Raw genomic sequence first — 24,884 nt, forward strand, 5'->3', positions numbered from 1 at the left:
TTTTGTTTCTCCAAACCTAGGACGGAAAGAGGATGTTTGGCACCTACTTCCGGGTTGGTTTTTATGGAACTAAATTTGGAGACCTGGATGAGCAAGAGTTTGTTTACAAGGAACCCGCGATAACAAAGTTAGCTGAAATTTCCCATAGGCTCGAGGTGAGATGATTGTGGCTGACCTCAAATTCTGTCCGTGAGTTTGCAGTTCAACTGTTTTGCATCAGTTATTTAAGAGCTGCGCTGCCAAATTACAGGAAGTGGCGGAAATTGAAATCGTTGGGCAAAACCAGCGCTGAGCCTCTTGGAGCCTGATGCAAGGCTGAGCTTAGAGAAACAGTCGCTTGGCAAAAGAGCTTGCAGAGCCTCGTGCGGTCACCCCTGATGTCTCCTCTCCTCTTGCCGGTGCCACCTCTGCAGGAGGCGGGAGGAATGCAGGCAGAGGAGTCCCATGGGTTTTCCCTGGTCTTGCAGCGAGACCTGCTATGATCATTCGAGAGTTTGTGGAGTTTGTGGCGTATCGTGCAGTGTTTGCATTTCTCTTCAGCCCCCTGGTGTAAATGACCTGGGCTTGAAAAAAGGTTGAGATGCTTTTCAGGATCTGACTTTCAGAAAGTATTGCATTTTGCTGTCATTTTGTTGCCTTCACATCACGTCCCTCTCTCCTAGAGATCGAACCCTCTTCAGGTGGCTGAATTCCAGAGCCCCTGAAGCCGGGACATCACAGGTCTGAAGTTTGTTTCAGCTGTGAACGAGCAAAGGCAACTCTGATTAGTCTAACTGGGGCTTGAGTGCAGCTCCAGGTACCACCCAGGGATCATCTGTACTGTGTCATGGTTAGTCTGGCCTGGTTTTGTGCCAACTAGCCTGTGTCTAGATAATGTCTTAGCACAGTTTGGGGGACAGCAAGGGTCAGAGACTGTTCCCAGTAAGCACTGTGGGCCGTGCCGTGCTACTTGTTCGTAGGGCCAGAGGGCAGACCCAGCCCTACTTTATTTACTAGAATATATCCGACGTCACGTTGTTGCTCCCAACGATTCAGCTGCTGTCACGTTGCGCTGAAAGCAGCAGTGTCGTTTGAGGTTTGAGCGCATGAAACTGAGTTCAGAATCTGGCTGTTCACCCGGGCCGGCAAAGCCGCGCTCTGATGCGGCACCTGATTTCCAGGCAGATCCCGTATTGACCCCGGTTTTCAGTTGAGCTCACAGACAGACAGCGAGCTCAAATGGCTTGTTCAGAACCACGCAGCGTGTGTATGCTGTTGGAAGGCTCCCGAGTTCTCCTGCCTTCCAGGGCGTTAGGCTTGTTTTTTTCCTGTTGCCCCTGGAATGCGACTGATTTAATCCTCCTAGGTTCAGCAGATCACATTCAGCCCCGGCACAGCTACTGTTGAAGGCATGTGGAGCTTCACCTCCCCTGAATATGCCTTTGTCTCTCCAACCCCCATCTCTCACGGCTGCATTTGATGTTTTCTTTCAATGCATTTGCTCTTGATTGTAGGGATTTTACGGAGAACGGTTTGGTGAAGATGTGCTTGAAGTGATTAAGGACTCAAACCCTGTGGACAAATGTAAACTAGATCCTAACAAGGTAAGAAGAACACAAGGTCCTGAATGTATGCGAAAGCGATGGAACAAATCCCGCCCTGAATTTCGCCAAGTAGGCGATGAAGTCCACACACAGAGACTCTTGTGATTGCTCGGGATGAGAGTTGGGGAAAGTCACCCCAGCAAAGGAATGCAGAATTAGCCGTTCTGTTCCCTGCCCCAGGCCCTGCCCTTGCGGTGGATGGTGGGAAGGGAGGAGACGAAAGGACAGCAGAGGCCCAGGCGGCTTCTGCCATTCTCTGTAGCCTCCACTGGATGCAAGGAAGGAAGGGAGTTTGCCATTCACTGGCCTCTGACTTTCTTGCAGCTGCAGCGTTTTATCATTCTTGCGCCACGTCCTTTAAGCGTAGCAGAAACAACAGGAGCGTGCCTAGGAAATGGGACTGTGGCTTGGGGTAGGGCGTTATCTGCAGGGAAAGGAAGGAAACGCTTCATGGGAAGAGCATGAGAGGAGAGGGGCAGTCTGCTGTGTTTTATCCAGCCCAGAAGCTGCTGAGCACCAGCACCCCGTGTCCCTGTCAATGTCAGTGTGATTTTCTGAGTAAAGGCAAAAAAACAGTCCTAGTTCTTCCAGAGGTGGCTTCAAGAGGAAAGCAAGTAAACTGGGTTATTGCACTGCTAAAAAGCTTGGCGTAGGAGTCGGCTCTTCTCTGGCGCTGTAGCTCACCGCGCACACCTGGCTTCCTTCCTCCAGGCCTACATTCAGATAACCTACGTGGAGCCGTACTTTGACACGTACGAGATGAAGGACAGGATAACTTACTTTGACAAGAACTACAACTTGCGGCGTTTCATGTACTGCACGCCCTTCACGCTGGACGGCCGAGCTCACGGGGAGCTGCACGAGCAGTTCAAGCGCAAAACAATCCTGACGACATCCCACGCTTTCCCTTACATCAAAACCAGGATAAACGTCATCCACAAAGAGGAGGTGAGGCCGGCGCTCTCCGGGGCTTCCTGTGTTTGAAGGGAAATTTATACAAGGGAAGTGGATGTTGCTGAAACTTGTGCATAATGTACTGTTGTATGTGTAGTTTCATAGCACGGCCATGTCCCTTCACACCGTCACGTTAACACAGATGTACCCTCCTGGCCATCACTACTCTACTTTTTCCCCTTTCTGCTAAAGATGCAGAAATTCAGCAGAGAGCGAGAGCAGACAGCACCATCGTGAGCTGCTCTGACGCTTCCCTGCAGGGACTGTGCATGAGACCCCTTTATTTTGGTTTTAAGAGTGCCTTGTTTCTATTCAACTTTTCCCCGGTTCTATTCAACCTAAACTAAAACTAGACCAATTTAAAAATGCGCTATGTCCTGCCACCTCTTTAGCAGTGTATCCAGCTCCCAGCAGCTGATACACGCAGGGGCCCTTGGTGAGCTTTGTAGTAACGCAGGCTGATCCCTTCCATTCTGCTTGAACAACGTGCCATAGAATCATAGATTGGGTTGGGTTGGGAGGGACGCTTTCCGCTAGACCACGTTACCCAAAGCCCCATCCAGCCTGTCCCGTTGCTCTGTGTTACAGCTCACTTGCGTGGCCGCAGCAGACCCAGGCCAGTGGGGTCCTGAGGCCTTATAGAGGGGTTTCTCCCAAAGCTGTGTTAATTTTTCAAGGGTAGGACTGATGTGGTACCTGGGACACAATGAAAAATGCATTTTCATGCAAGGCAGGGAAACTATGGGGGTTTAGGCACTGACATAGTGCTATAACCGTGGGTAGTTGGTTGCAGTGACCACAAAGGAACACAAGTCTGCCGCCTCAGAAGCAATCTCAGAAAGCTCATGAGTACCCCTAGATGCAGAAACACATTTAAAAATCTGACTTTCTCTTGATGTTCCTAAACCAAGACTAAGAGGATGCATTTCTAAAGTGCTTCTGCCGGACTGTCATAGAATCATAGAATCTTCATGGTTGGGAAGGACCTTTGAGATCATCGAGTCCAACCATAACACACACAAAAAAACCACCTACAATCTCTGTCACTAGAGCATGCAAGGACTCTGTCAGTCCTATTGGCATCCTCCACCACTTCATTGTGCCACCCCAAAGTGACCTTGGTGTTTCTGAAAGTGTGTGACTGGTTGACAGTCTCAGCCATAACAAATGTTCTCTATTCTGGCTACTTGCTTAGATCATTTTGACGCCCATTGAAGTTGCCATAGAGGACATGCAAAAGAAAACACAGGAATTAGCTTTTGCAACCCACCAAGACCCTGCGGACCCAAAGATGCTGCAGATGGTGCTGCAAGGATCAGTAGGTACCACAGTCAATCAGGTGAGGATCACTGTCCGAGCTGGAGACACCGGGGTAGTGCCTGTCACTCAGCGCAGTGGAGGCTCAGCGTTGGGACTTAGTTCTAAATTACCTTGGATTTTTTTTTTCCCCATTCGGTCTGTGGGATGTGTTTAAGGTCACTGGTGGGGGGTGTAGCCCAGCTGCTCTCAGTGACTTTGCCATTAGAGTCCTTAAAATGTGGTCAGATCTGGAAAGTGGTGGAGAAGAGACAGCCCTCATTCCCCAGTTACCTGCTCCTTCCTGGCATTCGCAGTTGTTTCTGCTCGCTCTGTTTTATTATTAATAAAAATTAATTACTTTCCCTTTGCTTAGCCAGGCTCTGGTGGGTGGAAGTGGGATTGTGTCCTGCTGTGGTTTTTGAATAAAATGGAAAGCAAAACTAGTGAGTGGAGAAAAATTGAGGAAAAACTGACAGAGTATGAATAAAGCTGTACTAATGCACAGGCTGGAAAAAAATCACCTGGAATTTCAAGTTGTGGGTTGAGTTTTCAGTGCCGGCAAAACAACTCCTTGGTTCCGTCTGCATTGTTTAAACTTTGTCTTAATTGTGAGTTGAGCAGACTTTGTCAAGAGTCTTTATAAGAGAAAACAAATGTAGAATCTGTGCATTTTCTCACAGTGTTTTCCAAAACCAGTTCTATTTAAAAAAAAAACAAAAAACACAACAAAGAGATTCAGCTGTCATGATGTTTGGTGACTTATGCCAGATTTACCAGCTGCAGTTCTTCAAGATGCATTCTGTGAGGAAATGTTGCATTTTACGAATGTTTCTGTGCGCAAGAAGTTTCTCCAGCAGTTGGATATGACCGGTGGTTCCAAGAAACTTACTTTTTCTCTTCTGCTCCTAAAGGGACCATTAGAAGTTGCACAAGTTTTCTTGTCTGAAATACCCAACGATCCAAAGCTCTTCAGGCATCATAACAAACTACGGCTCTGTTTCAAAGACTTCACGAAAAGGTATGGAGTATTGTCTTCAAACTGCCCGGCAGATGCGGTTATCGCTGCTGCCGCAGACAGGGACATGTGCAGTAACCCGGTGGGTATCGGGAGAGAGGAGTATTCATGTTGTAACTCCATCTGTCCGGTTCCCGTATGCGGCTGTATTCCTCAGCTGCCCAGCTGGTTCCCTGTTCCTCTGGTGCTGCAGGTCCATGATTTAAGTCCGATCAGGCGGCTGAAGTTGTTTGGCTTTGCTGTTTGTCGGGAACGAATTGGTGATGGCAGCTCAGTTGTGAACAAGTGCTCCTGTTTCAGAAAACACACCTAGCCACGCTGGTACAAATGAACTCGCAGCTTGGCAGGGTCGGGAGAAGCTGCTGAATTGGCCGGGAGATTTACTTTCCTTCTGGAGTGAATTTCTCCAAACGGAGTGGAAGCATGCTGGCAGAATTCTCTCAAGAAGTGTGCTGGCTGCTCCGCTTTCCTCTTGAGTAATGCAAACTGCAGTCTCACTCCAGCATCGTGTTTGCAAGCACCGAGGAATTAAAGTAAATAATTGAAATAAAAATGTTCCGTGGAAATAGATCCGGTGGCAATGCAGTTTTCCCATATGTAGTAAGTGGCACTGATGATACAGTTCTTTTCCTACCCTTTGTTAAATTTACATCTTTCCAAGTAGAAGAATTCCTGATGAACATCTCATAGTCTGCTATTTATTAATCTTTTTTGGGGAGAGCAGCAGATCTATCCATTTTTAAATCCTCTTGGACTGGAAGTGACTATGTGGAGATCAGCCTTTTGTTTCTCTTCAGAGATTATAAATGTAACCGGAGAGTAAATTAAAATAAAATAGGAGTTGTCACTCTGGAAGTGAAATGGAAATGGGAAATGGGACATGCTCTCCTTTCCTCGTGGACGCCAACCGGTTTAGCTGAGTCTTTATTACCCGAAAGACAAGATAGAGGAGGATATTATGTGTCATCCCAGAGGAACAGAATGATTTTTTTTTTTGTACTATTAGATTAGCAAGTCTCTAGCAAGCAGTCCTTTTTTTTATGTGCCCAAGTTTCACCGGCTTTTGTTTTCTAGATGCGAAGATGCTCTGCGCAAGAACAAGAGCCTGATCGGTCCAGACCAAAAGGAGTATCAGCGAGAACTTGAAAGGAATTATCACCGGTTAAAGGAAGCCCTCCAGCCTCTGATAAACAGAAAGATCCCACAGCTGTATAAGGCAGTGCTGCCGGTCACTTGCCACAGGTGGATATTTGATTTTACTCTTTCAGCAGAGATAAGGAGGGTGTGAAACCGGGGTGGCTGATCTTCCTGGTGAACCTGTGGCATCTCCCTATTTTCAATTCTGGCTCTTTTGGCTGAGTCCCTCCCTTTCCCCTTCTGTCCTGACTTCAGAGCACATCCCCTTCCCAGCAGTAATGGTAGGTGTTTGCAACGGTCCCTTTTCTTCCTGATCTATGACAAGTTTGGGTTTTTTTTCATCCTACATCCCATTCTTTTTAGATTCAAACCCACCCTGAGCGTGGCAGGGTTTTGTCACTTGTTTGCTCCCGGTGAAACTGGGATGAGGAGCTCCAGGGGCAGGCAGGGTGGAAAACCAGTTGGTGTCTTCCATGCTGGAAGACCGGTCAGCTGGAGTCTGGGCTTTTTATTCGTCTCCAGTGAGGCTGAACATAAAAGCCCCACTGGGAATGTATGAAGCAGGTCAGAGCCCGTGGCACTGTCATCCGCTGGCACCAGCTGTGGCTCAGCAGGGGGACATAAAGCTTCTACCAAGGCTCTGGCTCCCAGAACAGGAGCAGAAGTGCTCCCAGCAGGTTCCCTCCATGTAAGCTTTGGCGTGACAGCCCCTGTGTGTCCCCTGTCAGTAAGGCAGGCAAACGCAATCCAGCAAGGCTGCCCTGGCATCCTGGGCTCACACCAGCGAGGGGTTTTCTGGAAGGGGCTTTGTTAGCACCGAGCAGGACGGTGCCGGTGCCTCTAACGCCAGACCCTTTAGGAGATGGTGGGAACGTGGACTTCAGCTCATGTCCATGCCGTTGGTTTAGGAGAATACAGTCCTGGTTTTGAACCTCTCCTCATGTAAGTGTTGTTCAGAGGTAAAGAGCGATGGAGAGCATAAAAAATGTTGTGAAAAGAGAAACTTGGCAAAATTACATTGTAGAAAGGGCAAGACTCAGTGGTGGACGAAGGAGGCAATGAGTGTTCCCAGCTCGCGTGGCAGGGCTTAGCGGTGTTTCTGTGGCTGAATTTGATGTATTTTTCTGTCTGGTGAATGCTGCAGAAGGGCAGCCTCGCCTCATTACTTGGGTTCGGGACGTTTTAAGCTCTCCCTGGGCTCCGTACCGTGAGCGGCTGCTCTCTGCGGGGGTCCGTTCCCTCTGGCTGGGATGGTGGGAGTACTGGGGCTTCCCTCCCCACCCCGCTGGGAATGGCACAAGCACTTTTCGTTGTGGTAATTATTTTCTCATCTTGTGAAATTCAGCCTGTGCAGGGAGTCTAACACAGGTATTCCAGGCAAATTCCACTTAGGTATTTATTTGAAAGACTTAAATAAGATTTCAGTAGTGCAGGTGGTTTGTGCTGCTTCTCCACGTCCACAGGAATTAAACTTTCTGTCACCTTCCGTGTCACCAAACCTTGGGCAGTTGAATGCTCCCAGATAGAGAGCCAAAACCAATTCATTTGCAAAGCAATGAGTTAATGTCAGGGGACTTAATTTTCATAGTAGCCAAGTGTAGAAAATGCTGGAAATCGAGTACAGAATCGTTCATCTGTCGAGGCTTCTTATTTCATCGTGGAAAATAATGAGCTCATCATTGTATTTTCTCTCCCTCAGAGACTCCTTCAGCAGGATGAGCCTTCGCAAAATGGATATCTAAACGAGTTAAAAACCAAAATAAAAAAAAAGCACTTAAAATTAAGGTTTTGAAAAGAAAGAGCCTTGTTATCAGCGCTGGGAATCAAAGAAGTTTTATTGTGAAATAAAACTTGGACTTCATCCTGGACATCCCACACACCTCTTCCTCCATCAAAGTGTTCAGTGGCCAAAAAAATCATTCTGAATTGTCAAATGTAGACTTATTGATGTTTGAAAAAAAAAAAAAGAATCATGACAGTGGTATCCAGAGTATTGGTGATAAGCTGTAAACTTACCTGTTTTTTAAGGCATTTTTATGACTCAAAGGTACACTAAACGCATTTACCTTTATTTATAGCATTACCTAATGTTAAATTTATTTACTTTTAGTTCATATATTTAATTTATATTAGGACCATACGCAAATGCATTTTTGAAGTTTTTAATGTAGTGATGATGGTTATTTTGATGGTACTATTAAATATGTGAATGTTTACACTTTAATTCCCTGTGCATTGGACTTCAGAGCTCGCCATCCTCGGGAAAAAGGTTCGGATGAGGTAAGTCTTGCAGTAACGCTTCTTAACCAAGTGGTGATTTTTTGACTGTCCCTATCCTTTTTCCTTTATAACTCTGAGTACGAATTGCTGCAAAGAAAAATAATTCCACCTGTAGCCATCAGAGGAATCGAGGCACATCTTGTTACCACTTCACCTGCCGGGAAGGGGAGCGTCGGCGCGGCTGCGGTGTGTGCCTGGCCATTTCCACCAGCTGGGACAGTCCAAACCACACCAAAGTCTCATCAGACCTTTCAGCGTGCACTATACATGCGACTGGACGCTTTTTTGTGTTTCTTCCTTTTTCAATTTAAAAACTAATTTCACGGGGGGAAAGAACATAAAATGATACCGCAGTGTAAGTTAAAAGCTTACATAGAAAGCATTCTTTGCATTGCTATTTATGTAAAGAAAAACATCTGGTTTACAGCGGTTATTTTGGTGGCTAACACAGCACTTCAGGGAAACATCAGAATTGGAGCTGAGTACAGGACTCCTAAATCTAGTCCTTCATATTTTTCCTCTCTGTATTGAAGGGGGTCCCTTGGAAGAGGCGGTATGTGTTTAAACACAAGCTTATTCTCTCGCTATAAATACCTGAATACACATACGTGTACATATGTACATGTATATCTATAAAAAAGGCAAGTTCGATAAATGTAGTTCTATATATAAAAATATAAGGAAAAAAATCGGTTATATACATGAGCTTTTAAGATAGCAAACTACTATACATCATCACTTCCACTTTGTGAGCATTTGACTTTTGAAACCTAAATAGTTTGTACCTTCACTTCTACCGTACATATTCCTGTGTGTGAGGAAGTGCCGGGGGGTGTTTCTTTGGGGTTACTCCATTCCCCGCCTCCTGTTTTTGCACCTGTAGCTGCAGCAAGTGCCCACGGTTTAGGGCGGGGAGGGTCTTTTTTATTCTCGATGCTTATTTCGAGGTATTAGTGGCTGGCAGCAGGATGATCGTACCCTGACTGCTGAGCAGGGCTGGGAAGGCACCGCGGCTGGGAGCCACCACGGCTGTCACCGCAGGACACGCTGGCTGTGGTCAAAGGGTGTTTTGGGGAAGAGAGAGCAACGCTGCTGACTTTCACTCCTTCGCCATTGCACTTCTGTTCCTGCACCTTCATAGCGGTGGCGGTGGTTTTTGGTAGCACGAGCAGGGTGCCCTTCTCAGTGTTGCCGGGCTCTGATCCTTTTCTCTTGAACACAAGTAAAACGGAGCTAGTTCGGCGTTAGGGGTTGTAACGCAGAAAAGCCCGCGTGGAATTTCTTGCATAAAAAAAAACTACTCTAACCTAAGCCTTTTTTTTCCCTCCCCTCTGAGACATTTCAAAGGCCTGTTGCAAAGTCCAGGGACGTCTCGACAAGGCTTTGGAAGCTGTATGGGAGTTAGGGACGCTGATAATGGAAAATACTAAGGAAGGAGGAGGTAGCTGTGCAAGAGATTTATGTGAAGAGGCATACAAAATATTTACAGAGTGAAAAAGGGGAAACAAATCCCAATAGCCTGAGAGAATGAAACCTTAATGTACAGTACTCCTTGGGTATTGTTGCTTCCGCTAGGAAAGCATCTGTTTTAATCCAAATCTTGTATAAATATCCTTTGCTTTTACTGGATGGGCCCATGTCGGCATAAACCGGGCTGGTTTCTCAGTAGATGTAGCTCGACAGTTGTGTCGATGTCCTGTGTGGTGCGATGGAAGGCTCAGACCAGGCAGCCACGTTTTGTTTGCCATTGTGGCAAACTACAGGCCACGTGCGATACAGGACGTTAGTTACCCTGGCAAGTGCTTTAACTTAATTAAGTCTGCAAAACCCCACCCCACACACATCTCCCTATGCCACAGGAGGGTTTTTTCATTCAAGATATTGCAGCCGATTGTGTTTTCTCTTCAGCTGCCTACAAAGAGTGTTTCTCTCAAGCTGTGTAGTACGATGGAAGACAGCTGGGTCTTCCTTCCATTACACTGTAGCAAGTACTTTGGTGAATATAATGCTATTTTCTTTCCTTGGAACGTTTCCTGTTCCTGCAGTTGAAGGAAAAAAGAGAAGTCCTGGGTCAAGGGTGGAAAAATAAACTTGCATTCGCAGGCTGAAATTCAGCAAACCCCATACTGCAGGCAGTAGAAAATAGCGTTCTGTAATGTGATTTGGCTACCCTTGCAAGGTAAGATTACACTTATTTTTTGGTGATTTTTTTTAATGTATAAGTCTCTGTTTAGACACAAAATTATTTATTATGGTGACAGTGCTTTGGAAAAGGGAAGGGTCTTAGTGAATTTGTAATTCCAGCTTTTCCTCTTCTGTACAAAGTAATTCCTACAGAGATCTATTCAGCATGACTTTATAAACGGCTCCGAATTTAGTCCAGCCTTTCTTCCACTGTTTGCTATTGACAGTACGAGCTTTTTAGACTGAAACATATTTTAGTAGTACATCATCATCTAGGATAGACAGCAAAATCAAGGCCCGTACAAAAATCAGAGGTCCACCTTTAACATGGAAAACACACTATTTTTCATGAGTTACTTCAGTGTTTATGGTACATTATAATAAAAGACTGTAAAACCCCCAAGTATTGGAGAATAAACTAGGTAGAGGTTTCTAGGGCTTTTCCTGTAAATAAATGAATTTTTATTTGAAAAAGTTTAAATATATCCAGGAAACTAGGGCATACTCACACCTTGTGTATTTTTCCTCGCTTCTGTGCAGCAGCACTTCGTGTCGTTCCATCCATCCTACGACAGCAGAAGTAACACTCATCCTGCTTTGGGTCATATTTGTTTTCAATTGTTTGCAGTTTAGGATTTTAATCTCCAGTATTTAATGCCAAACAGTCCACTTGTTTTTACAATAATCTCACCTTCCCTTGCCTCTGAACCTTACCTCTAGTCAGCAAGTCGCTTCGAATTATGATGCGCTGTTCAAGAATCAGTTAAAAAAAGAGAATGCTATTTTTTAAAGCACTTCCAATCTTCAAGACAGATACCTTCCCAAACTTTTTGTAAAAATGCCCAGCCACTTTCACTCTCCACTTTTCCCTCTCCAAACACAAAAGTCTGATCTAGTCGTCTCAGCTGCATATCATAGTTTTTTTTATTTCATATATACATTCTTAACAAAGCATCAAGCCAAATGCTTTTGTTTTCCCCACATTTCAGTGAGCTCCAAGTACAACTTAACTGTTATAAGATCACCACTAAGTTCCAAATCCACCCAAACAGATATGCATATTAGAGGGCTTTACTCTTCGAAGTACAAAAATTATTTTAATTACACTACACGCTCCCCCTGAAGTATTAATCACACCTATTTACACGTTGCCCATTTAACACCTATGCAACAAGATGTAAATTAGACCATTCAAACATTTCTATGAAGTTCGGTTCCTTCCAATACACTAAACAAGGTTACAGGACCCTTTTCCTGTGCTTTTGAGTCGCACCGAGCAGTATAGAACTGGGTAAGGAAAATGTCATCAATAAACCACGTCGATTACCCAAAGACTAAATATGAAGTATTACTTCCCAAGTTACAAAAATACACAACTTCTGATGAAATTTGCTAGTTAATATACATTTACTCCAGAATATGAATACAAATAACTTTTATTTAAAAAAAAAAAATGAAGCTAATAATACAATAGGCATGTCTGAGACCTAGAATTGTGTTAAAACCACTACCGTGTGCTGTAGGCATCATTTAGGAACTATACAAATTGGTATTTCTAAATGGTAGTATTTTAGAATTCTATTCTCCAGCATAAAAGTTATTATGTGAGTTAAGTTCTATGTCATGGTTTGTTAATTCAAGTTGAGCCACTTACACTGAACAAAAAAGACCAGAAACATAATGATCCAGTAGCTTCAAAACCAAAGAGCTGCTTCTTCCAGGTAGTTTGGATGCAAATCAGACCAATGGGTGTATGCAAATCCCTAATATTTACAGTCAAAATACAGTATCACTCTACAATTTTCTTATAAAACAGTAGGTAAGGAGTCGATGTAGATGACGATGTCGGAGAAAGAGAATTGAGGAAGTCCTTTTCTTCTGTAACCTTCACTTCAGAATCATCAAAAAGCAACCACTTGCCTTCGTACTCTTTCAGGCTCTGCAGCACGTACAGAGCTTTGTTCTCTAGTCCGCTGGAACCCGCCCCGTTTTGCTGGCTGTGCTCCGCGCTGCCCTCCGCGCCCCCGCTAGTGCCGCCAGACTCGGGGTTTCTGTTTTCAGTAACTACATTAAGAAACTTCTCAGGGTTGGCTGGTTTGTTGTTGTACAGGTCACAGTCAGATTTGCTCTTCTGCCCCCCAAGAAGTCCGACAGCTTCCATGTTCTTTTTGTTCAGAACTTTACCCGGCTGTGCGTTTCCGTTGACTCGAAAAGAGACTTCACCATCATCGTAGTCTTCCGCAACAGTTCTTGCCTCCTCCTCATTCAGTGGTTCTGGTTTAATCATTTCGTACATTTGGTCAGTGATGAAGTTTCCCTTATCTAACTCCAGGCTATTAAGGTCTGTAATTTTGACAGAAGCTGTGTAGTGTCCACTGCTAATGGTAATGCCGCTGTGCATCACCACCGCAAACAATCCGTAGGTGTCGTTGGTCGGCTTCGTGCTCCATTCTTCTAGGGACAGTTTGAGAGGCGTCAACAAGGGAGTGTTTATCTTGGACAGTCCGCCGTAGCAATCAAACCTTTAGAAGAAAGAGGGAGTTAGACCTCTTGCCTCAACAGCTCACAACAAATGCTGCTTTAAGTGGCCCATAGATTGTCTCTTTGTTCTTTTCCTTCTATTAAAAAGATGTGGGTGACCCAAATGTCAGAAGGTGCTCACTGTTCAACTTGCCTGTTGCGAGCACCTGTCCCAGGCAGCCCTGTCCAGTAAAGATAATTTTACAAGGAAGCGTAATGTTAAATCTTACAGCCTAGTAACTACGTATTTTAACTATTGAAGAAATTCTAAAGTTAAGTTTTAAATAGTAATGATAAAAGGAGTTATCCTAATCGTTCATTTATCACTCGTGCTTCTATGCACGAGGTTTTCCAGGTTGGAAAAACAAACTCTTCAACATCCAAAGTTGAAGTAAGCAGGGTTGGGTGTTTGGGTTTTTTTTTTCCCCCCCAAACCTCTGAAAGAGTCATTTACTAAATAAAGGAATATTTTACTTTCAAGTAGCTTTAATGTCACTCAGAAAAATCTAAGTAATTTTTTCTCAGATGATCTTAGAGCACTGTAGATACTGCCACTGGTACACAATGGTTATCTAAGGCGGAGTAAGTTACTAACACTTTCTTATTCGTAGGGATTCTTCATTAACTGTCCAACGTTATACAGGTTCTGTTAAACAATTATCTAGCTGATTTACTTTGGAAAAGCATCTAATATTCCATGAGTATTCAGCATTTTGTTCATAGTGCACGGAGGTACAGTGAGCAAAGCTTAAGTCCCTTCGTTACAATCAGGATCTTCTAAAGAGTTTGAAAAGAAAAGTTAAGTGTTGGGGCTTTTATATTATTGTGTATTAGGCTCCTTGACTGATTCTGATCCTACATGATTTTCATATTGCATCAGCCCAATGTAATTAGCTCCTTTATTTAACGATGTGTTATGATGTCCTAACAGATTTCAGTGATGATTCAGGCTTGCTCAACTGTTAGGGTGTTGTAGAGAAAGATACAGGGAGATATAGACAAACCCTGTAAAACTTAGCTTCCAAAGAGCTAACTACTATTATTCCCCTTGCATTTTATCATAAGAAAGAGTAACTATCTTTAATCCAAGCGAACTGTAGCTATGGCACAGCTGTACAAGCGTAACTGCAGTAACAGAATATTACTTTTGTTTTACTGGGTTTAGTTCTGATTCTGCTGTACTTCCGAACACTGCACTGATGTTCACAGCCATAAACCCTTACAAACACAAACACATTTACACACACACACACACAACGGCCTCAGTCACTCCGGTCTAATTAACTGAAATCTCATTTTACACCTAGGCTTACCATCAACATTTGACTACACCAAAAGAAACACAAAAGAGCATACAATCAGAAATAATAAGTCTTCTGAAAATCCCTAGCATTAGTAGCCAGAAATAGAGATATTCAGAAGAGAGTCAAGAAACAGAGAAACTGCTGGCTGATGCTCTAGATCAGAAATGCAGTTCCACTCAAGAACACTATGACGAGCATATTAACATAAAACATGAAAAAAAACAGGCTCTACCTTTCTTCTGAACGAGATCCAGCACCAGAAAGATTTGGAGAGGAGGAAATAAGAGAGGAAATCTTTTCCTATTAGCTTTTTGTTCTTCTTAATGATAAGAATCTGAAGACAGAAAAATTGCACGCCAAGTACTCCGCCTCCTCTGACTGATGCACAGTTCACACACAACAAACTTGATTTCTGCAACTACATCTTTTGAGGCCATAAATCAGTGGAACTTCACCCGCTGTATTGAATTAATAGCTGAAGTTATTATAGACCCTTAAAGACTTAAGCAACTTACTGCGATGCTTTTAAGACATAAAGACGCAAAATACTCCAAATGGAGATTTCCAATTGCATAAGCACTGCTTCCACTAATTAGCAAATGTGACTGTTACAAAACCTAAAGAAAGCCTTTTTAAAAGTAAATTAGGGAAAAATCACCTGCTCTTACCTGATACCAGTTCACAAGACAAAAAAAAAAATTAAAAAAAAATCTCATTTTCTCACCAATGTCACTTGTTAAATTTATATAGTGGAACTGCTTAATTAAATGTTATCAGTTACACATTTCTTAATAGCTTGCCAGTCTGAGCACACATGGCCTAGCATTTTTCCCCCCACACACAAACACTTGCCAAAGAGAAGTACTCATCCCCAGGCAAGTAGGTTTTTCACACTGGCTGCTTTATTTAAAAAAAAAAAAAAACAAAAAACAAACAACAAAACACTTTGCAAGCCAGCATCTAGAAAAGTTGAAGCAGAGTCCTACTAACGGCGAATATTTACGGTACTGTTCCCCTCTGCTTCATTTCTCTTCATTTATTTAAAACTCAGTCATCAGCAAACTCAGTAGAGCACAACTGAGAAGCAGACAAGTTTTCAGAATTTTTATTGGAGCGAAGAGAAGTATGAGGATTGTGAGTTTAAAAAAAATTTCAGTTTAAGGCCAGCAAAACAGTCTGTTGTTACTTTCAGGGCAAACCATTGCAGTTCATCTATGAGGAGAGCGGTATTTTGTACAATAAATATTATAAGTTTACGCAAGTCAACTGGGGGAAGCTCCGTCAAAGCTCATTGTTCAAAACCCACCGTGACTGGCTACTCTGCGGTAAGCCACCGCTTTTGGTTTACCGGCCTTGGCTCTTCCCCATTTGATCTGCAGCTGTGTTTTATTACTCCAAATCAAGATGTGTAGAAACGACATGGTTTTGTCCGAGATAAAACATCCAAGCCAAAAAAAAAAAACCAACTCGGAAACAATCTTCTAAGCAGTTCCAGCTTCGTCACTGACTCCAGTTCTACATCTGATTTTTCCACTCTTACTTCCTTAACCTCTGGCTGCTAGCACTTGGCAGAAAGCGTACGACACGATTCAGAGGACGCATGAGGAACAGCACAAGAGACTGGATTCAGTCTGACCCGGGTAGAGGTCTGAGTAGTTTGGAGCAGGGACCTGAAGGTTGCCAGGACAGAAGAGGAGGTAAGTGATTTAGGAGATGGCTGGTTAACCTGCAGGCACGTCCTCAGAGAAACAAAAAAGCAGCAAATACAGGAGCAAAATGAAGATAATATTCAAGTTTCCTTTCAGGTGGACATCTCAGGTTGTATTTCTTTGAATGGCCTACAATCACACCAGGGTACTATCTCTCATCAAGGGCTGCTCAACAATAGCACTACAATTTTTTTAAAAAATTGTGCAACTTTTTCTCTGCCTTGTTGCGACAGTCAAATATGTAGAACAACGAAAAGACAATTTCCTATGTTATGATCCTGGACTCGTATGAAGAGATGTTAGCAGACATTACAGAGACAACGGAAGTTTCCTTTCTACTTTGTCAGAAACCCAGATACTCCTAAAAACAAATACTAAAAACAAGCAGAGCGAGAACTCTAGTTTTAACAATCTTAGCAAGCTACCTGTAAAAGTATCTTAATATAATCCCTGACAATAGTTATTTTACAAATCTGGTCATGAAGACTTCATCCATTACACTTCCTGCTGGCAAGGTGGTACCCAACAGGGAAACGCAAGCCAGAAGGAACCGGGTGGATAAAAGGGCAAACTAATTTGTGCCTAAATAAGTTGCTGTACGTGACAAAGCAGCTCGGTGTGAAGTCTCAGAACTACGCCTAGCCATCCGCGTATAAACCACGCCGGCTGCAGCAGAGAAGTGTGCGATGCCAACTAGGGGGATGCTGAAACCAACACAAGTTTTAGCTTCTTTCGCTGCATCTGGCCAAGTTAATGCAGATAGCAAAAGTTATGTTTTAGTGAATACCAGGAAGAGTTGAAAATACAGGCCAAGGATGCAAATGTTGCTAAAACTGTCACTCTCAAAACTTCAATTAAGAGTGTATCAATTTTCTGAAGGATCTGGAGTAATATTTCATAGTTTAAGAGAAGTTTTTCCTGATGAAGCCTCCTGTCATTTTTCATTATTTGAATCTCAGTGGAGCAATAGAGTTCGCTGCAAAATGCTGCGTGCATGAAGTGTCATGGCATCGTTTCATTTGTGTAAAGTAATGCAGGGACAGGGGGGGTTTTGCTGGGTTTTTTCCCCTCCCTTCCCAAAGGGAATCCCTAAATTCCTAAGTATGAAAAAAGGTAAGGAACACTCTCCTAAGAATAATCTCTTTCATAAAAATAAGGATTCCTACAGTATATAACATCGAACTGATTGCTCAGCAGTTGAACATCAATGACGCTGATGTTACTCTGTGCTAAAGGATTTCTGTACTGTGTGTTAGATCTTTTAAAATGTTTATCTCCTGATTTTTTTCCCCCCAAATTTTAGTACTCGCGTTCAGTTAGAGACCAAAGCCCTATTAGCTGTGACCATAACATTCAGTTTTGTTCTCGTTACTTGTTCTGCTAAAGTACTTAAACCTGCCTCGAAACTCACAGAGGTGATCTTAAAAGTAAGCAAAAAGTTTTAAGAAACATCAGGCTGTTGTAAGAACATCCATAAAACAATTTTTGTTAAGAAGTCTAGTGAAAGTGTATTCTCCCGGAGATGATTTCTGCCACTACTTGTAACAATAGAAAGCCTTTATGAAATTAGGGGCCGTTGTCCCACTGATTTAAGTTAATTTCAGTCTAGAACCTGCTTTTGCTTTCGGAAAAGTTACAAAACATTTTCATCTCTTCTGATGAGATTTCCCTTCCAACAGCCCACTGTTCCGTAATATAGTCAATCTGCATACTCACTCTAAGCCACTAGCAGCAAAGCACTTCAAATGAATTGTTATAACTTCAGGCATTTTATCGAATAAAAGGCTGCGTTCTGCTTCTGTGTAATGATGGCAGTTTTCGCAGAAATATTTATCCTCTCCCACAATCCTTTCCACCGATGCGAACTGTGAAATTGCCCATTTAAGAGTCTTCATTTCTGTTTTTGGCTCTGGAGAAACTACAAAAGAGAATCGTTACTTTTACAGATATGCTCTTACTTACATCTCCAACACATTCCACCAGAATAAGAACAACAAAACAAAGTATGCCAAGTTAAGACATGTTCAAAAACTACTATCAACACTGTAAAGCACATTCAATATGTATGAAATAGAAAATGTATTCAAATTATTGTTGAATCATTTCAGGAAGCGATGCAAATATCACTTAATGGATATTATGACTTAAAATCTACTGTTTTCCCAAAGCTCATCTGATCGTGTGTACTAATTCTGCTGCCATGTCTGGAAACGGGGTGCATATATTTGAAACCAGAATTTCACTCTTTAAGGCAAACTTCCAAAAGAACCAGGAAGTTCCCTTTGGCTTTTTACATTTTGCCTCCCCCGACAGCTCCACAGCGCCGAGGACAAGATCCCCTACGCTGTCGGGAGCATTTCCCATACGAGCGCACCACACAGACGTTACTCCCAAGTCCTTCCACAAAACAAGGAGGGCAAAAATAGTAAAAGCTGCTGCAAATTAAGTCCATGGGAGTTAAAATTAGTTTTTTAAAAATTCTGAACTTCAAAATATATTGTTGCCATGTTTACTTTTGAAAGTAGCTAAAAAACTACGTATAGATCACTAACATTTACAAATATAAAACAAACGCTACTAAGGTAACAACAGTTCAAAATACTGAGAAAATAATTTTTTATGGTAAATTAACAAAAAAAAATCTCACTTCACATTTATTTTTGAGAAAAAAATGCAGATATTTCTTATGAAATTAAGAAAAAGCAGAAGAATTTATTGTCAGGGAAGAAAGGGAAGACCCAAATCAAAGAAAATACCTATATATAAGCAGGAAAACGTGTATGCAGAAGGACGGTAAGCAGTCTGCGTTACATGTTAAGACCTGAAATGATTTTAATACTATCAGGTTCTGTCTAAATTATCAGCGTTGTGTTTCCAAAGTCTGAAGTTAATCAGGACAAGAGATAACAGAACGGCCTCTAATTTTAACCAGCACAAACAGGAGCAGTGTTCTTCAATAACTACGGCACCGTCCTTCCCCAGTGGCTGGCTGAAGCAGAGACACACATCACAACCCTTGTCGAGAATTACTTACTTTCAGAACTCTCTTCAGTTTTAGAAAGTTCATCTTCTTGCACGGGAACACTGATGTCCTGAAAATCTTCTCTTCTTTCAGTAAAGCACTCGCACTCCAAGCATCTTGTTCTCAGAACTAACTGGCCCTGGAACAGTTTCTCCACTAGCTCAAAAACAGCCAGTTCCGTACCTAGAAAAAGTACACGCCAGATCACTGATGAAGATGCGTTTTATTCAAAAGACACTTCAGAACCCGCCTATCCTTCTTGGAAAATCACGGTGTTACAGGCATGGCCTTTTAGGGATTATCCCATGCCATTTGCACAATATCATCTACTTGTAACTGAATAGGGAGGCCTCCTTCTCTTGGCCCTCAAAATTTAAGTTCTGTTTTAAGATTAGGTTCTTGTTTTGTACTTGAAGCGTGACAGTGTCACATTCTGGAAAATTTGTATTTGTCATCAACACACCGCCTTCTTCGTACGGACTGTCAGCCTCCTCAAGGAACATCACACTTGTGGTTTCGCCTGGTCTCTATTTATGCTCCGTCCTCTCCTCCAATACTTTCTGAACTTGTCAGCCAATTTTAGTCAAATCTGCTGAAGAAACAGAGATCTCAAGCGATTCTTTGTAAAAATTTGTGGGTTGACCAGAAAGAAAGTTCCAAATTAGTAAGTACTGAATTCGTACCAAGGCCCTTCCCTCAGCAGTTATCTTGTTCCACTGACGTGAACAAAATCCGTATCTGCCAGCCAATTAGCATATGTAATACATCCAGCGTCTTTCCTAGTTCCTGGGAAGGCTGGAAATACGGAAGGAGTAAAGAATAGGGGGAGAAGGAGAGGACAGTGTTTGTAGAGACTTAGGACACAAATTCATAGCGAATGGGGTTTGATTCTGTTTGCTCCTGACAGTAATCTTCCTTTACATCTGGAATCCACTTGCTCTTTCTACGGATGACAAAAATTAGTGATAATATAAACCTGCTAATATTCTGACTTCTTTTTTATATTGTACAATGATTACATACCGTTAGAGAAATACCTCTTGAGATCTAAGCTAAACAGGTAAAGTTATAAAAAAATTACAAACATGCATAAAAATAAATTCTCTTTCATAAAAATCTTTTTCAATTCCTGAAAATGTAATTTTGTATCTAGAGAGCTCTGTGAGCTATGCAGTCTGAAGGCTGACTTCCCACACATAGTAATTTCTTAATCACACTAATTTTAAGCTCGTACACTTGTTCACCAACCTTCCTTTTTTGGTTCCTTTTCAGTTCCTTTTTCATTATGGCTTTCCACAGGAGATGCTGGTTCATGATATTCTTCTTTAATATTGTTACCGTTTTCACACTTTACGGATGACTCTTCAAGCTCGCAGTCATCGTACTCTTTCCCTGGATCTTTGGATCCCAAGTTTGTAGTTAACTTCCCTAGACTATAGAATTTAGACAGAATGCTAGGCTGTTTGCATGAAGATTTTAACCAGTTTAATCTAAGCCGTGACTTTTTCTGTGTTGGCTTTGCGCTCTCGTTTTCACCGGAACACTTGGCAATGGCATCGGTTTGATTTTCTAGCTTTTCTCCCGTCGCTTTCCTCTTTGACCTGGTTTGTCTTTGATTTTCTTCTGCTGCAATTTGCTCTTTGGATACTTTGGATTTTTTCTTTGCGTTGCCACCCTCAGCGTCGCTTTTTCTTTTCCCATTTCCTTTGAGGAGCTTGTCTTCAACTATCTCTCCAACCTGGCTACCGGCTACATTATCCTCCTCCTCGGCAGCGTTGCCAATTCCATTGCTCTCAGTATTTTCATGCAGTTTTTCCTCCGGTTTAGCCGTAGGCTCTTCCACGGGCAGTTTGTTCAATTCTTCCTTCTTCAGTAGCTGACATGTTTCTTGAATGTTACCCAGGATACACTGCAGAACTTCCTGAGCATCATGCTGCAAGTAGCCTTCGTACATAGGGTTGAGCTCTCTAGTAAAAGTAAAAGAGCAAGGCAATGAAGACTAGTTTTTCTTTGCTAACTGGCTGACATGATTTGAGATTTAAATTAGGGAGTTTAGATATAAAAGCAGGGGAGGATCCTCTCCAGGCCTAGAGAGGAGTGCTCTGTCCCACAGCCGTGGGAAGGCAACTACAGCCTTATGTTTTTAAGCACATATTCAACTGGAACCCAGCAGCGGTCCTTCTCGGGTCAGTAAGAATACTTACGTACTTAAGGCTAAGTACTGTTTTAAATCCACAGCTGGATTTACATTGTATTATTACAAAATGAAAATTTACTTTCAAATTAATGAGATCACGGGGCTAACAATAAATAAGAAAACCTGACTTCCTGTCACGATGCCCCAGATTTAAGACCATCTACCGCCCCCAAGCCTCTAATGCTGTGCTGTACCGTGCAGTGACCTCAAAACTTCAGGGGAAAATTCTGACAATGCGTTTTCGGTAATTTGTACCTAAGCGTATTTAGTAGCCTTCGGGGCTGAGTAGCAAGTTCATCTGTGTATTTTTCTGGATTTAAGAGAAAGCTGGCTTGAAGCTGCTCAACTGAAAGAATCAATGAGTGCAAACTGCAGATTAGTTCGTAACTTGCCAGTGGGTCTTCTTTACAGCTTCCCTGCAATAACAATATAAAAAGAGTAAAAATACTTGCAGTTTTGTCTGTAACAAGAAGTTAAAACTTTTTCTCTCCTGCCCTCACTTAGTTTTGTAACAGACATTTGACAGACTTTTTGTCTGCTATGGGAAGCAGGTGAGTCTCAGACAATATATTGCTCTTTTGCCAGTAGAAAGAAGATTCAAAAGCCAGATTAGCCATTTTTTGAAAAAACCCAAACCATCTTTGCCCAAACTCCAATTTCCATCCATGCAAAGTAGTCTATTATCTTAAATTCAGAAGCACAGTGAGATATCTTCTCAAATTTCTGCTGTTAAACTTGTGCTTGCAAGTTTACAGACACTCTGAACACTCAAGTCTGAACACAAGTTCAAAACAACTCAAACGTATCTTTACCTGAAATAGCACCATAGAAAACAATACCGCAAAACTTCTTACAAACAGAAGAAATCACAGTTAAATTTTCACTACACTCCTGGCATGCAGCCTCACTCGCACAATTACAAGTAAAGAAACATGTCGGGAGATATGTTACCTTTTCTGCTTTTTGCTCTCCTTCATCCTTCAAAGATTCTTTCTTCTTTGAAATTATGTTATATAAGTGTTTTACTCCAGTTTTAAAACCAGGACAAAAATATAATACCTGAAAGCAACAGTTTAAAACGAGAGAATAACTGGTAAAGTAAGAAGTTACTCAACCTACATATCCACGTTTACGACCAAACTAGCTTTGCATTTCCCAAGGCTGCTGCACAGCACGCGAAGGTGCAGGATTACTCATAGCAGGGAGGTGCCCGGAGTACGTAAACTGAAAAATTACCCAATCGAGGCAACCTACTGTGCACATTATTTCCTGCAGCATCATCTTTCTCCCCTCCCGCTGTAATGCGATTCCCTTCATACTACATCCAGACATCTATGTCACATCAAACTATGAATCTCATCCACTTGCGCTTCACCAAAAGAAAATCATCTTCTCGAGGCCCCCTGGACACGACCTTACCTGAAGTATGCTGTTAAGGTAACAAGTGTTACCCAGATTGTTCAAGCCCACAAAAGGCAACATGTTGTCTCTCTTCTCACAGCTAACAAGCGCGGGAGGCTGCGCTGCGGGAACAACCTGGTCACTATTAAATAGAGAAAACAGTCTGTAAGGGACAATTTTTGAAAACGACTCTTTCTGGCATGCATCTTTCTCCGGGCCATCTACCATCTCAGAGGTAGCTTACAGAATTAATGACTAATATATACAGATCAAAATCACGTGAAAGTGTTTCTGAGTGTCCACGTGGCTACTCTGGGTGCCCAAAGACAGACTGCTCAACTGAAACACTGCTCTTCAGCAACCTACACAAAACCAGACAGGTTTACAAGAAGCAGGCTAATCTGCTGTTAGTTCAAAAGATATCGGAAGACCCATTTAAGGAATCAAAAAAGTTCTCTTTAAAATACTTTTGTATGTTCTTTGTTCATTCCTAAGGCAGCACTAGGAAAAACATGCCTAGCAAATACTTTCTATTACTGTCCCCTGCTCCAGATTCACAGCACTTCCATTTCTGGAAGCAAACCAAGAGAATAAAAAACACCAAAGAAAAAAAAAAAACAGGAACCAATGAACCTGGCACGTTATAGACAGTGATAATGCTCTGCACTGACACAACAGAACCAAGTATTTAAGTCTCCAACACAATTGTAATTGGCCATGATAAAGCAATTTTTCTTTTTCCCATTTAAATTTCCTCATTAGCTGCAATGAAATGAGTTGACAGATTTGTTCAGGGCTTGAAACACCCTAATGAACGACAGTAAGCACCATAATCAATTATTTTACCTGCAGCAGAAGTAACCTTTAAGTTTTTTTAATTAAAACTCATTTTGCAAATACACTTTAAATAACTCAGCATCAGAATAACTACCTTATATTAACTTCAAATACAGTAACTTCTTTGAGTTATTAAAGTTTATGCCAGCTACACATCCACAGTGCAGCAAACTCATTTTCTTAAAACTACGTAGATCTAGAAATTCATTAGAGTAGTTAAGTTCAGTTTGATTAACTTGGCTCAAGGGTTTATTTAGTAGACGTTGAAGCTTGTACTTATGCAAGAATAGACAACTGCAACGAGTGGACGGTGCCGTGTTGTTTATCCATGACCGAGGCAGCCCCGCTGAGCTGCCGGGCTGCTCTAACAGACCCAGAAACACTTATTCGGAGCGAAACTCTTACATACATCTCAGAGCCTCGGAACTCGGAACTCTTTTGTTCATTTTCCTGGGACTCGGTAAAATCCAGCGCTCTTTTCGCTTCCTTTTTTTGGAAGAGCTTCAGGGAAAGCCGGTTCTTCTTGGAGGGGCTCCCTCTCGCAGGCCCGGCGCTGTCACTCGGCAGGACGCCGGGCATCTTTCCTGGCGGGCGGGCGAGGTGGGGAGTCGGCCGGCCCGGCCGGGGAGCAGCGCTGGGGGCTCACACCTGCCACACACACAGAGACACCGATCGCCATTTAGAGCGGGAAGCCGCAACCGGCGCTGGGGCCTAGCGCGGTCCCGCCGCCCCCCGCCCTGACAGCCGCCCCCCGCCCGGCCCGCTGCCCCCCTCACGGGCCCGCCCGGCGGGGACGGCGCGGCGGGCCCGGCCCGGCCCGGCCCCCCACGAGCGGGCCCGGGGCCCCCGGGAGCGGATGGCGGCGGCGGCGGGGCCGCTTCTCCTCACCGCTACATGCCGGGGGACCGCGGGCCGCCGCCGTCGCCCGCCGGTTGCCATGGAGACCGCGGGGCGCCCCGGCGCCGCTCTCCCCACCACGGGAAACTTGGCGCGTTTTCCGCGCCGCCAGGACCCGCGCCCTCACCCCTCCTCGCGCCCCGGCGCTGGCGGCCGCCCGGCTCAAATGCCGGAGCGGAAGGCGCCGCCGCCACCCGGCGGGACCGAAGGGCCATGGTGGCCGCCGCCGGTCTGTCTCCCACCAACTTGCGCCGACACAGCGACACCTCCGCGCGGCGCCCGCCGGCGGCGCCGGCCCCGCGCCTCCGCCGCCGCCGTCAGGCAACGCGCCGGGCAGCCCGCGGGGTCCTGCCTGGGCGCGCGCGGGCGCTGGTAACGGCCCGGCCAAAGGGCTCGGTCTCGGCGAGGGGGGAGGGGAGGCGGCTGGGATGAACCATTCCGCCGGGACACCCCCCTCCGGCGGCGGTGGATTGGTCCCGCTCTAGCCCAGCCCCTCCCCGCCTCCGCCAATCAGAGCCAGAGGCGCGCGGCGCATGGCGGCGCGG

At 43.7% G+C, this 24,884-nt stretch overlaps 2 protein-coding genes across 22 annotated transcripts in view; one reads left to right on the forward strand and one right to left on the reverse strand.

Moving 5' to 3' along the window:
• The window catches only part of DOCK7 (dedicator of cytokinesis 7), a 117,323-nt gene extending 109,185 nt beyond the window's left edge, over window positions 1-8,138 (forward strand). For 14 of the 21 annotated variants that reach the window (XM_063342737.1, XM_063342741.1, XM_063342740.1 and 11 more), the window contains 7 exons: window positions 30-155; window positions 1,494-1,583; window positions 2,295-2,531; window positions 3,733-3,876; window positions 4,748-4,854; window positions 5,926-6,093; window positions 7,688-8,138. In XM_063342737.1, the coding sequence (XP_063198807.1) occupies window positions 30-155; window positions 1,494-1,583; window positions 2,295-2,531; window positions 3,733-3,876; window positions 4,748-4,854; window positions 5,926-6,093; window positions 7,688-7,730 (915 nt within the window). In that variant the 3' untranslated portion in view covers window positions 7,731-8,138. Of the gene's footprint in view, window positions 1-20; window positions 156-1,493; window positions 1,584-2,294; window positions 2,532-3,732; window positions 3,877-4,747; window positions 4,855-5,925; window positions 6,094-7,687 lie in introns of all 21 variants that reach the window. The other 7 variants (XM_063342738.1, XM_063342743.1, XM_063342745.1 and 4 more) reach the window with 1 other exon arrangement.
• Window positions 8,139-8,231: 93 nt separating this feature from the next.
• Window positions 8,232-24,494, reverse strand: USP1 (ubiquitin specific peptidase 1). The gene is made up of 9 exons (XM_063342760.1): window positions 24,331-24,494; window positions 23,852-24,090; window positions 22,624-22,747; window positions 22,156-22,263; window positions 21,460-21,620; window positions 20,256-20,974; window positions 19,020-19,190; window positions 17,702-17,903; window positions 8,232-12,974 (listed from the first exon to the last, which is right to left on the reverse strand). The coding sequence occupies exons 2-9, from the start codon at window positions 24,019-24,021 to the stop codon at window positions 12,242-12,244; spliced, it is 2,388 nt and encodes a 795-aa protein (XP_063198830.1). The 5' UTR covers window positions 24,022-24,090; window positions 24,331-24,494; the 3' UTR covers window positions 8,232-12,241.
• Between the last annotated feature and the right edge of the window lie 390 nt (window positions 24,495-24,884).

Source organism: Chroicocephalus ridibundus, chromosome 8 (genome assembly GCF_963924245.1).
Source record: "Chroicocephalus ridibundus chromosome 8, bChrRid1.1, whole genome shotgun sequence".
NCBI classification, from domain to species: domain Eukaryota; kingdom Metazoa; phylum Chordata; class Aves; order Charadriiformes; family Laridae; genus Chroicocephalus; species Chroicocephalus ridibundus.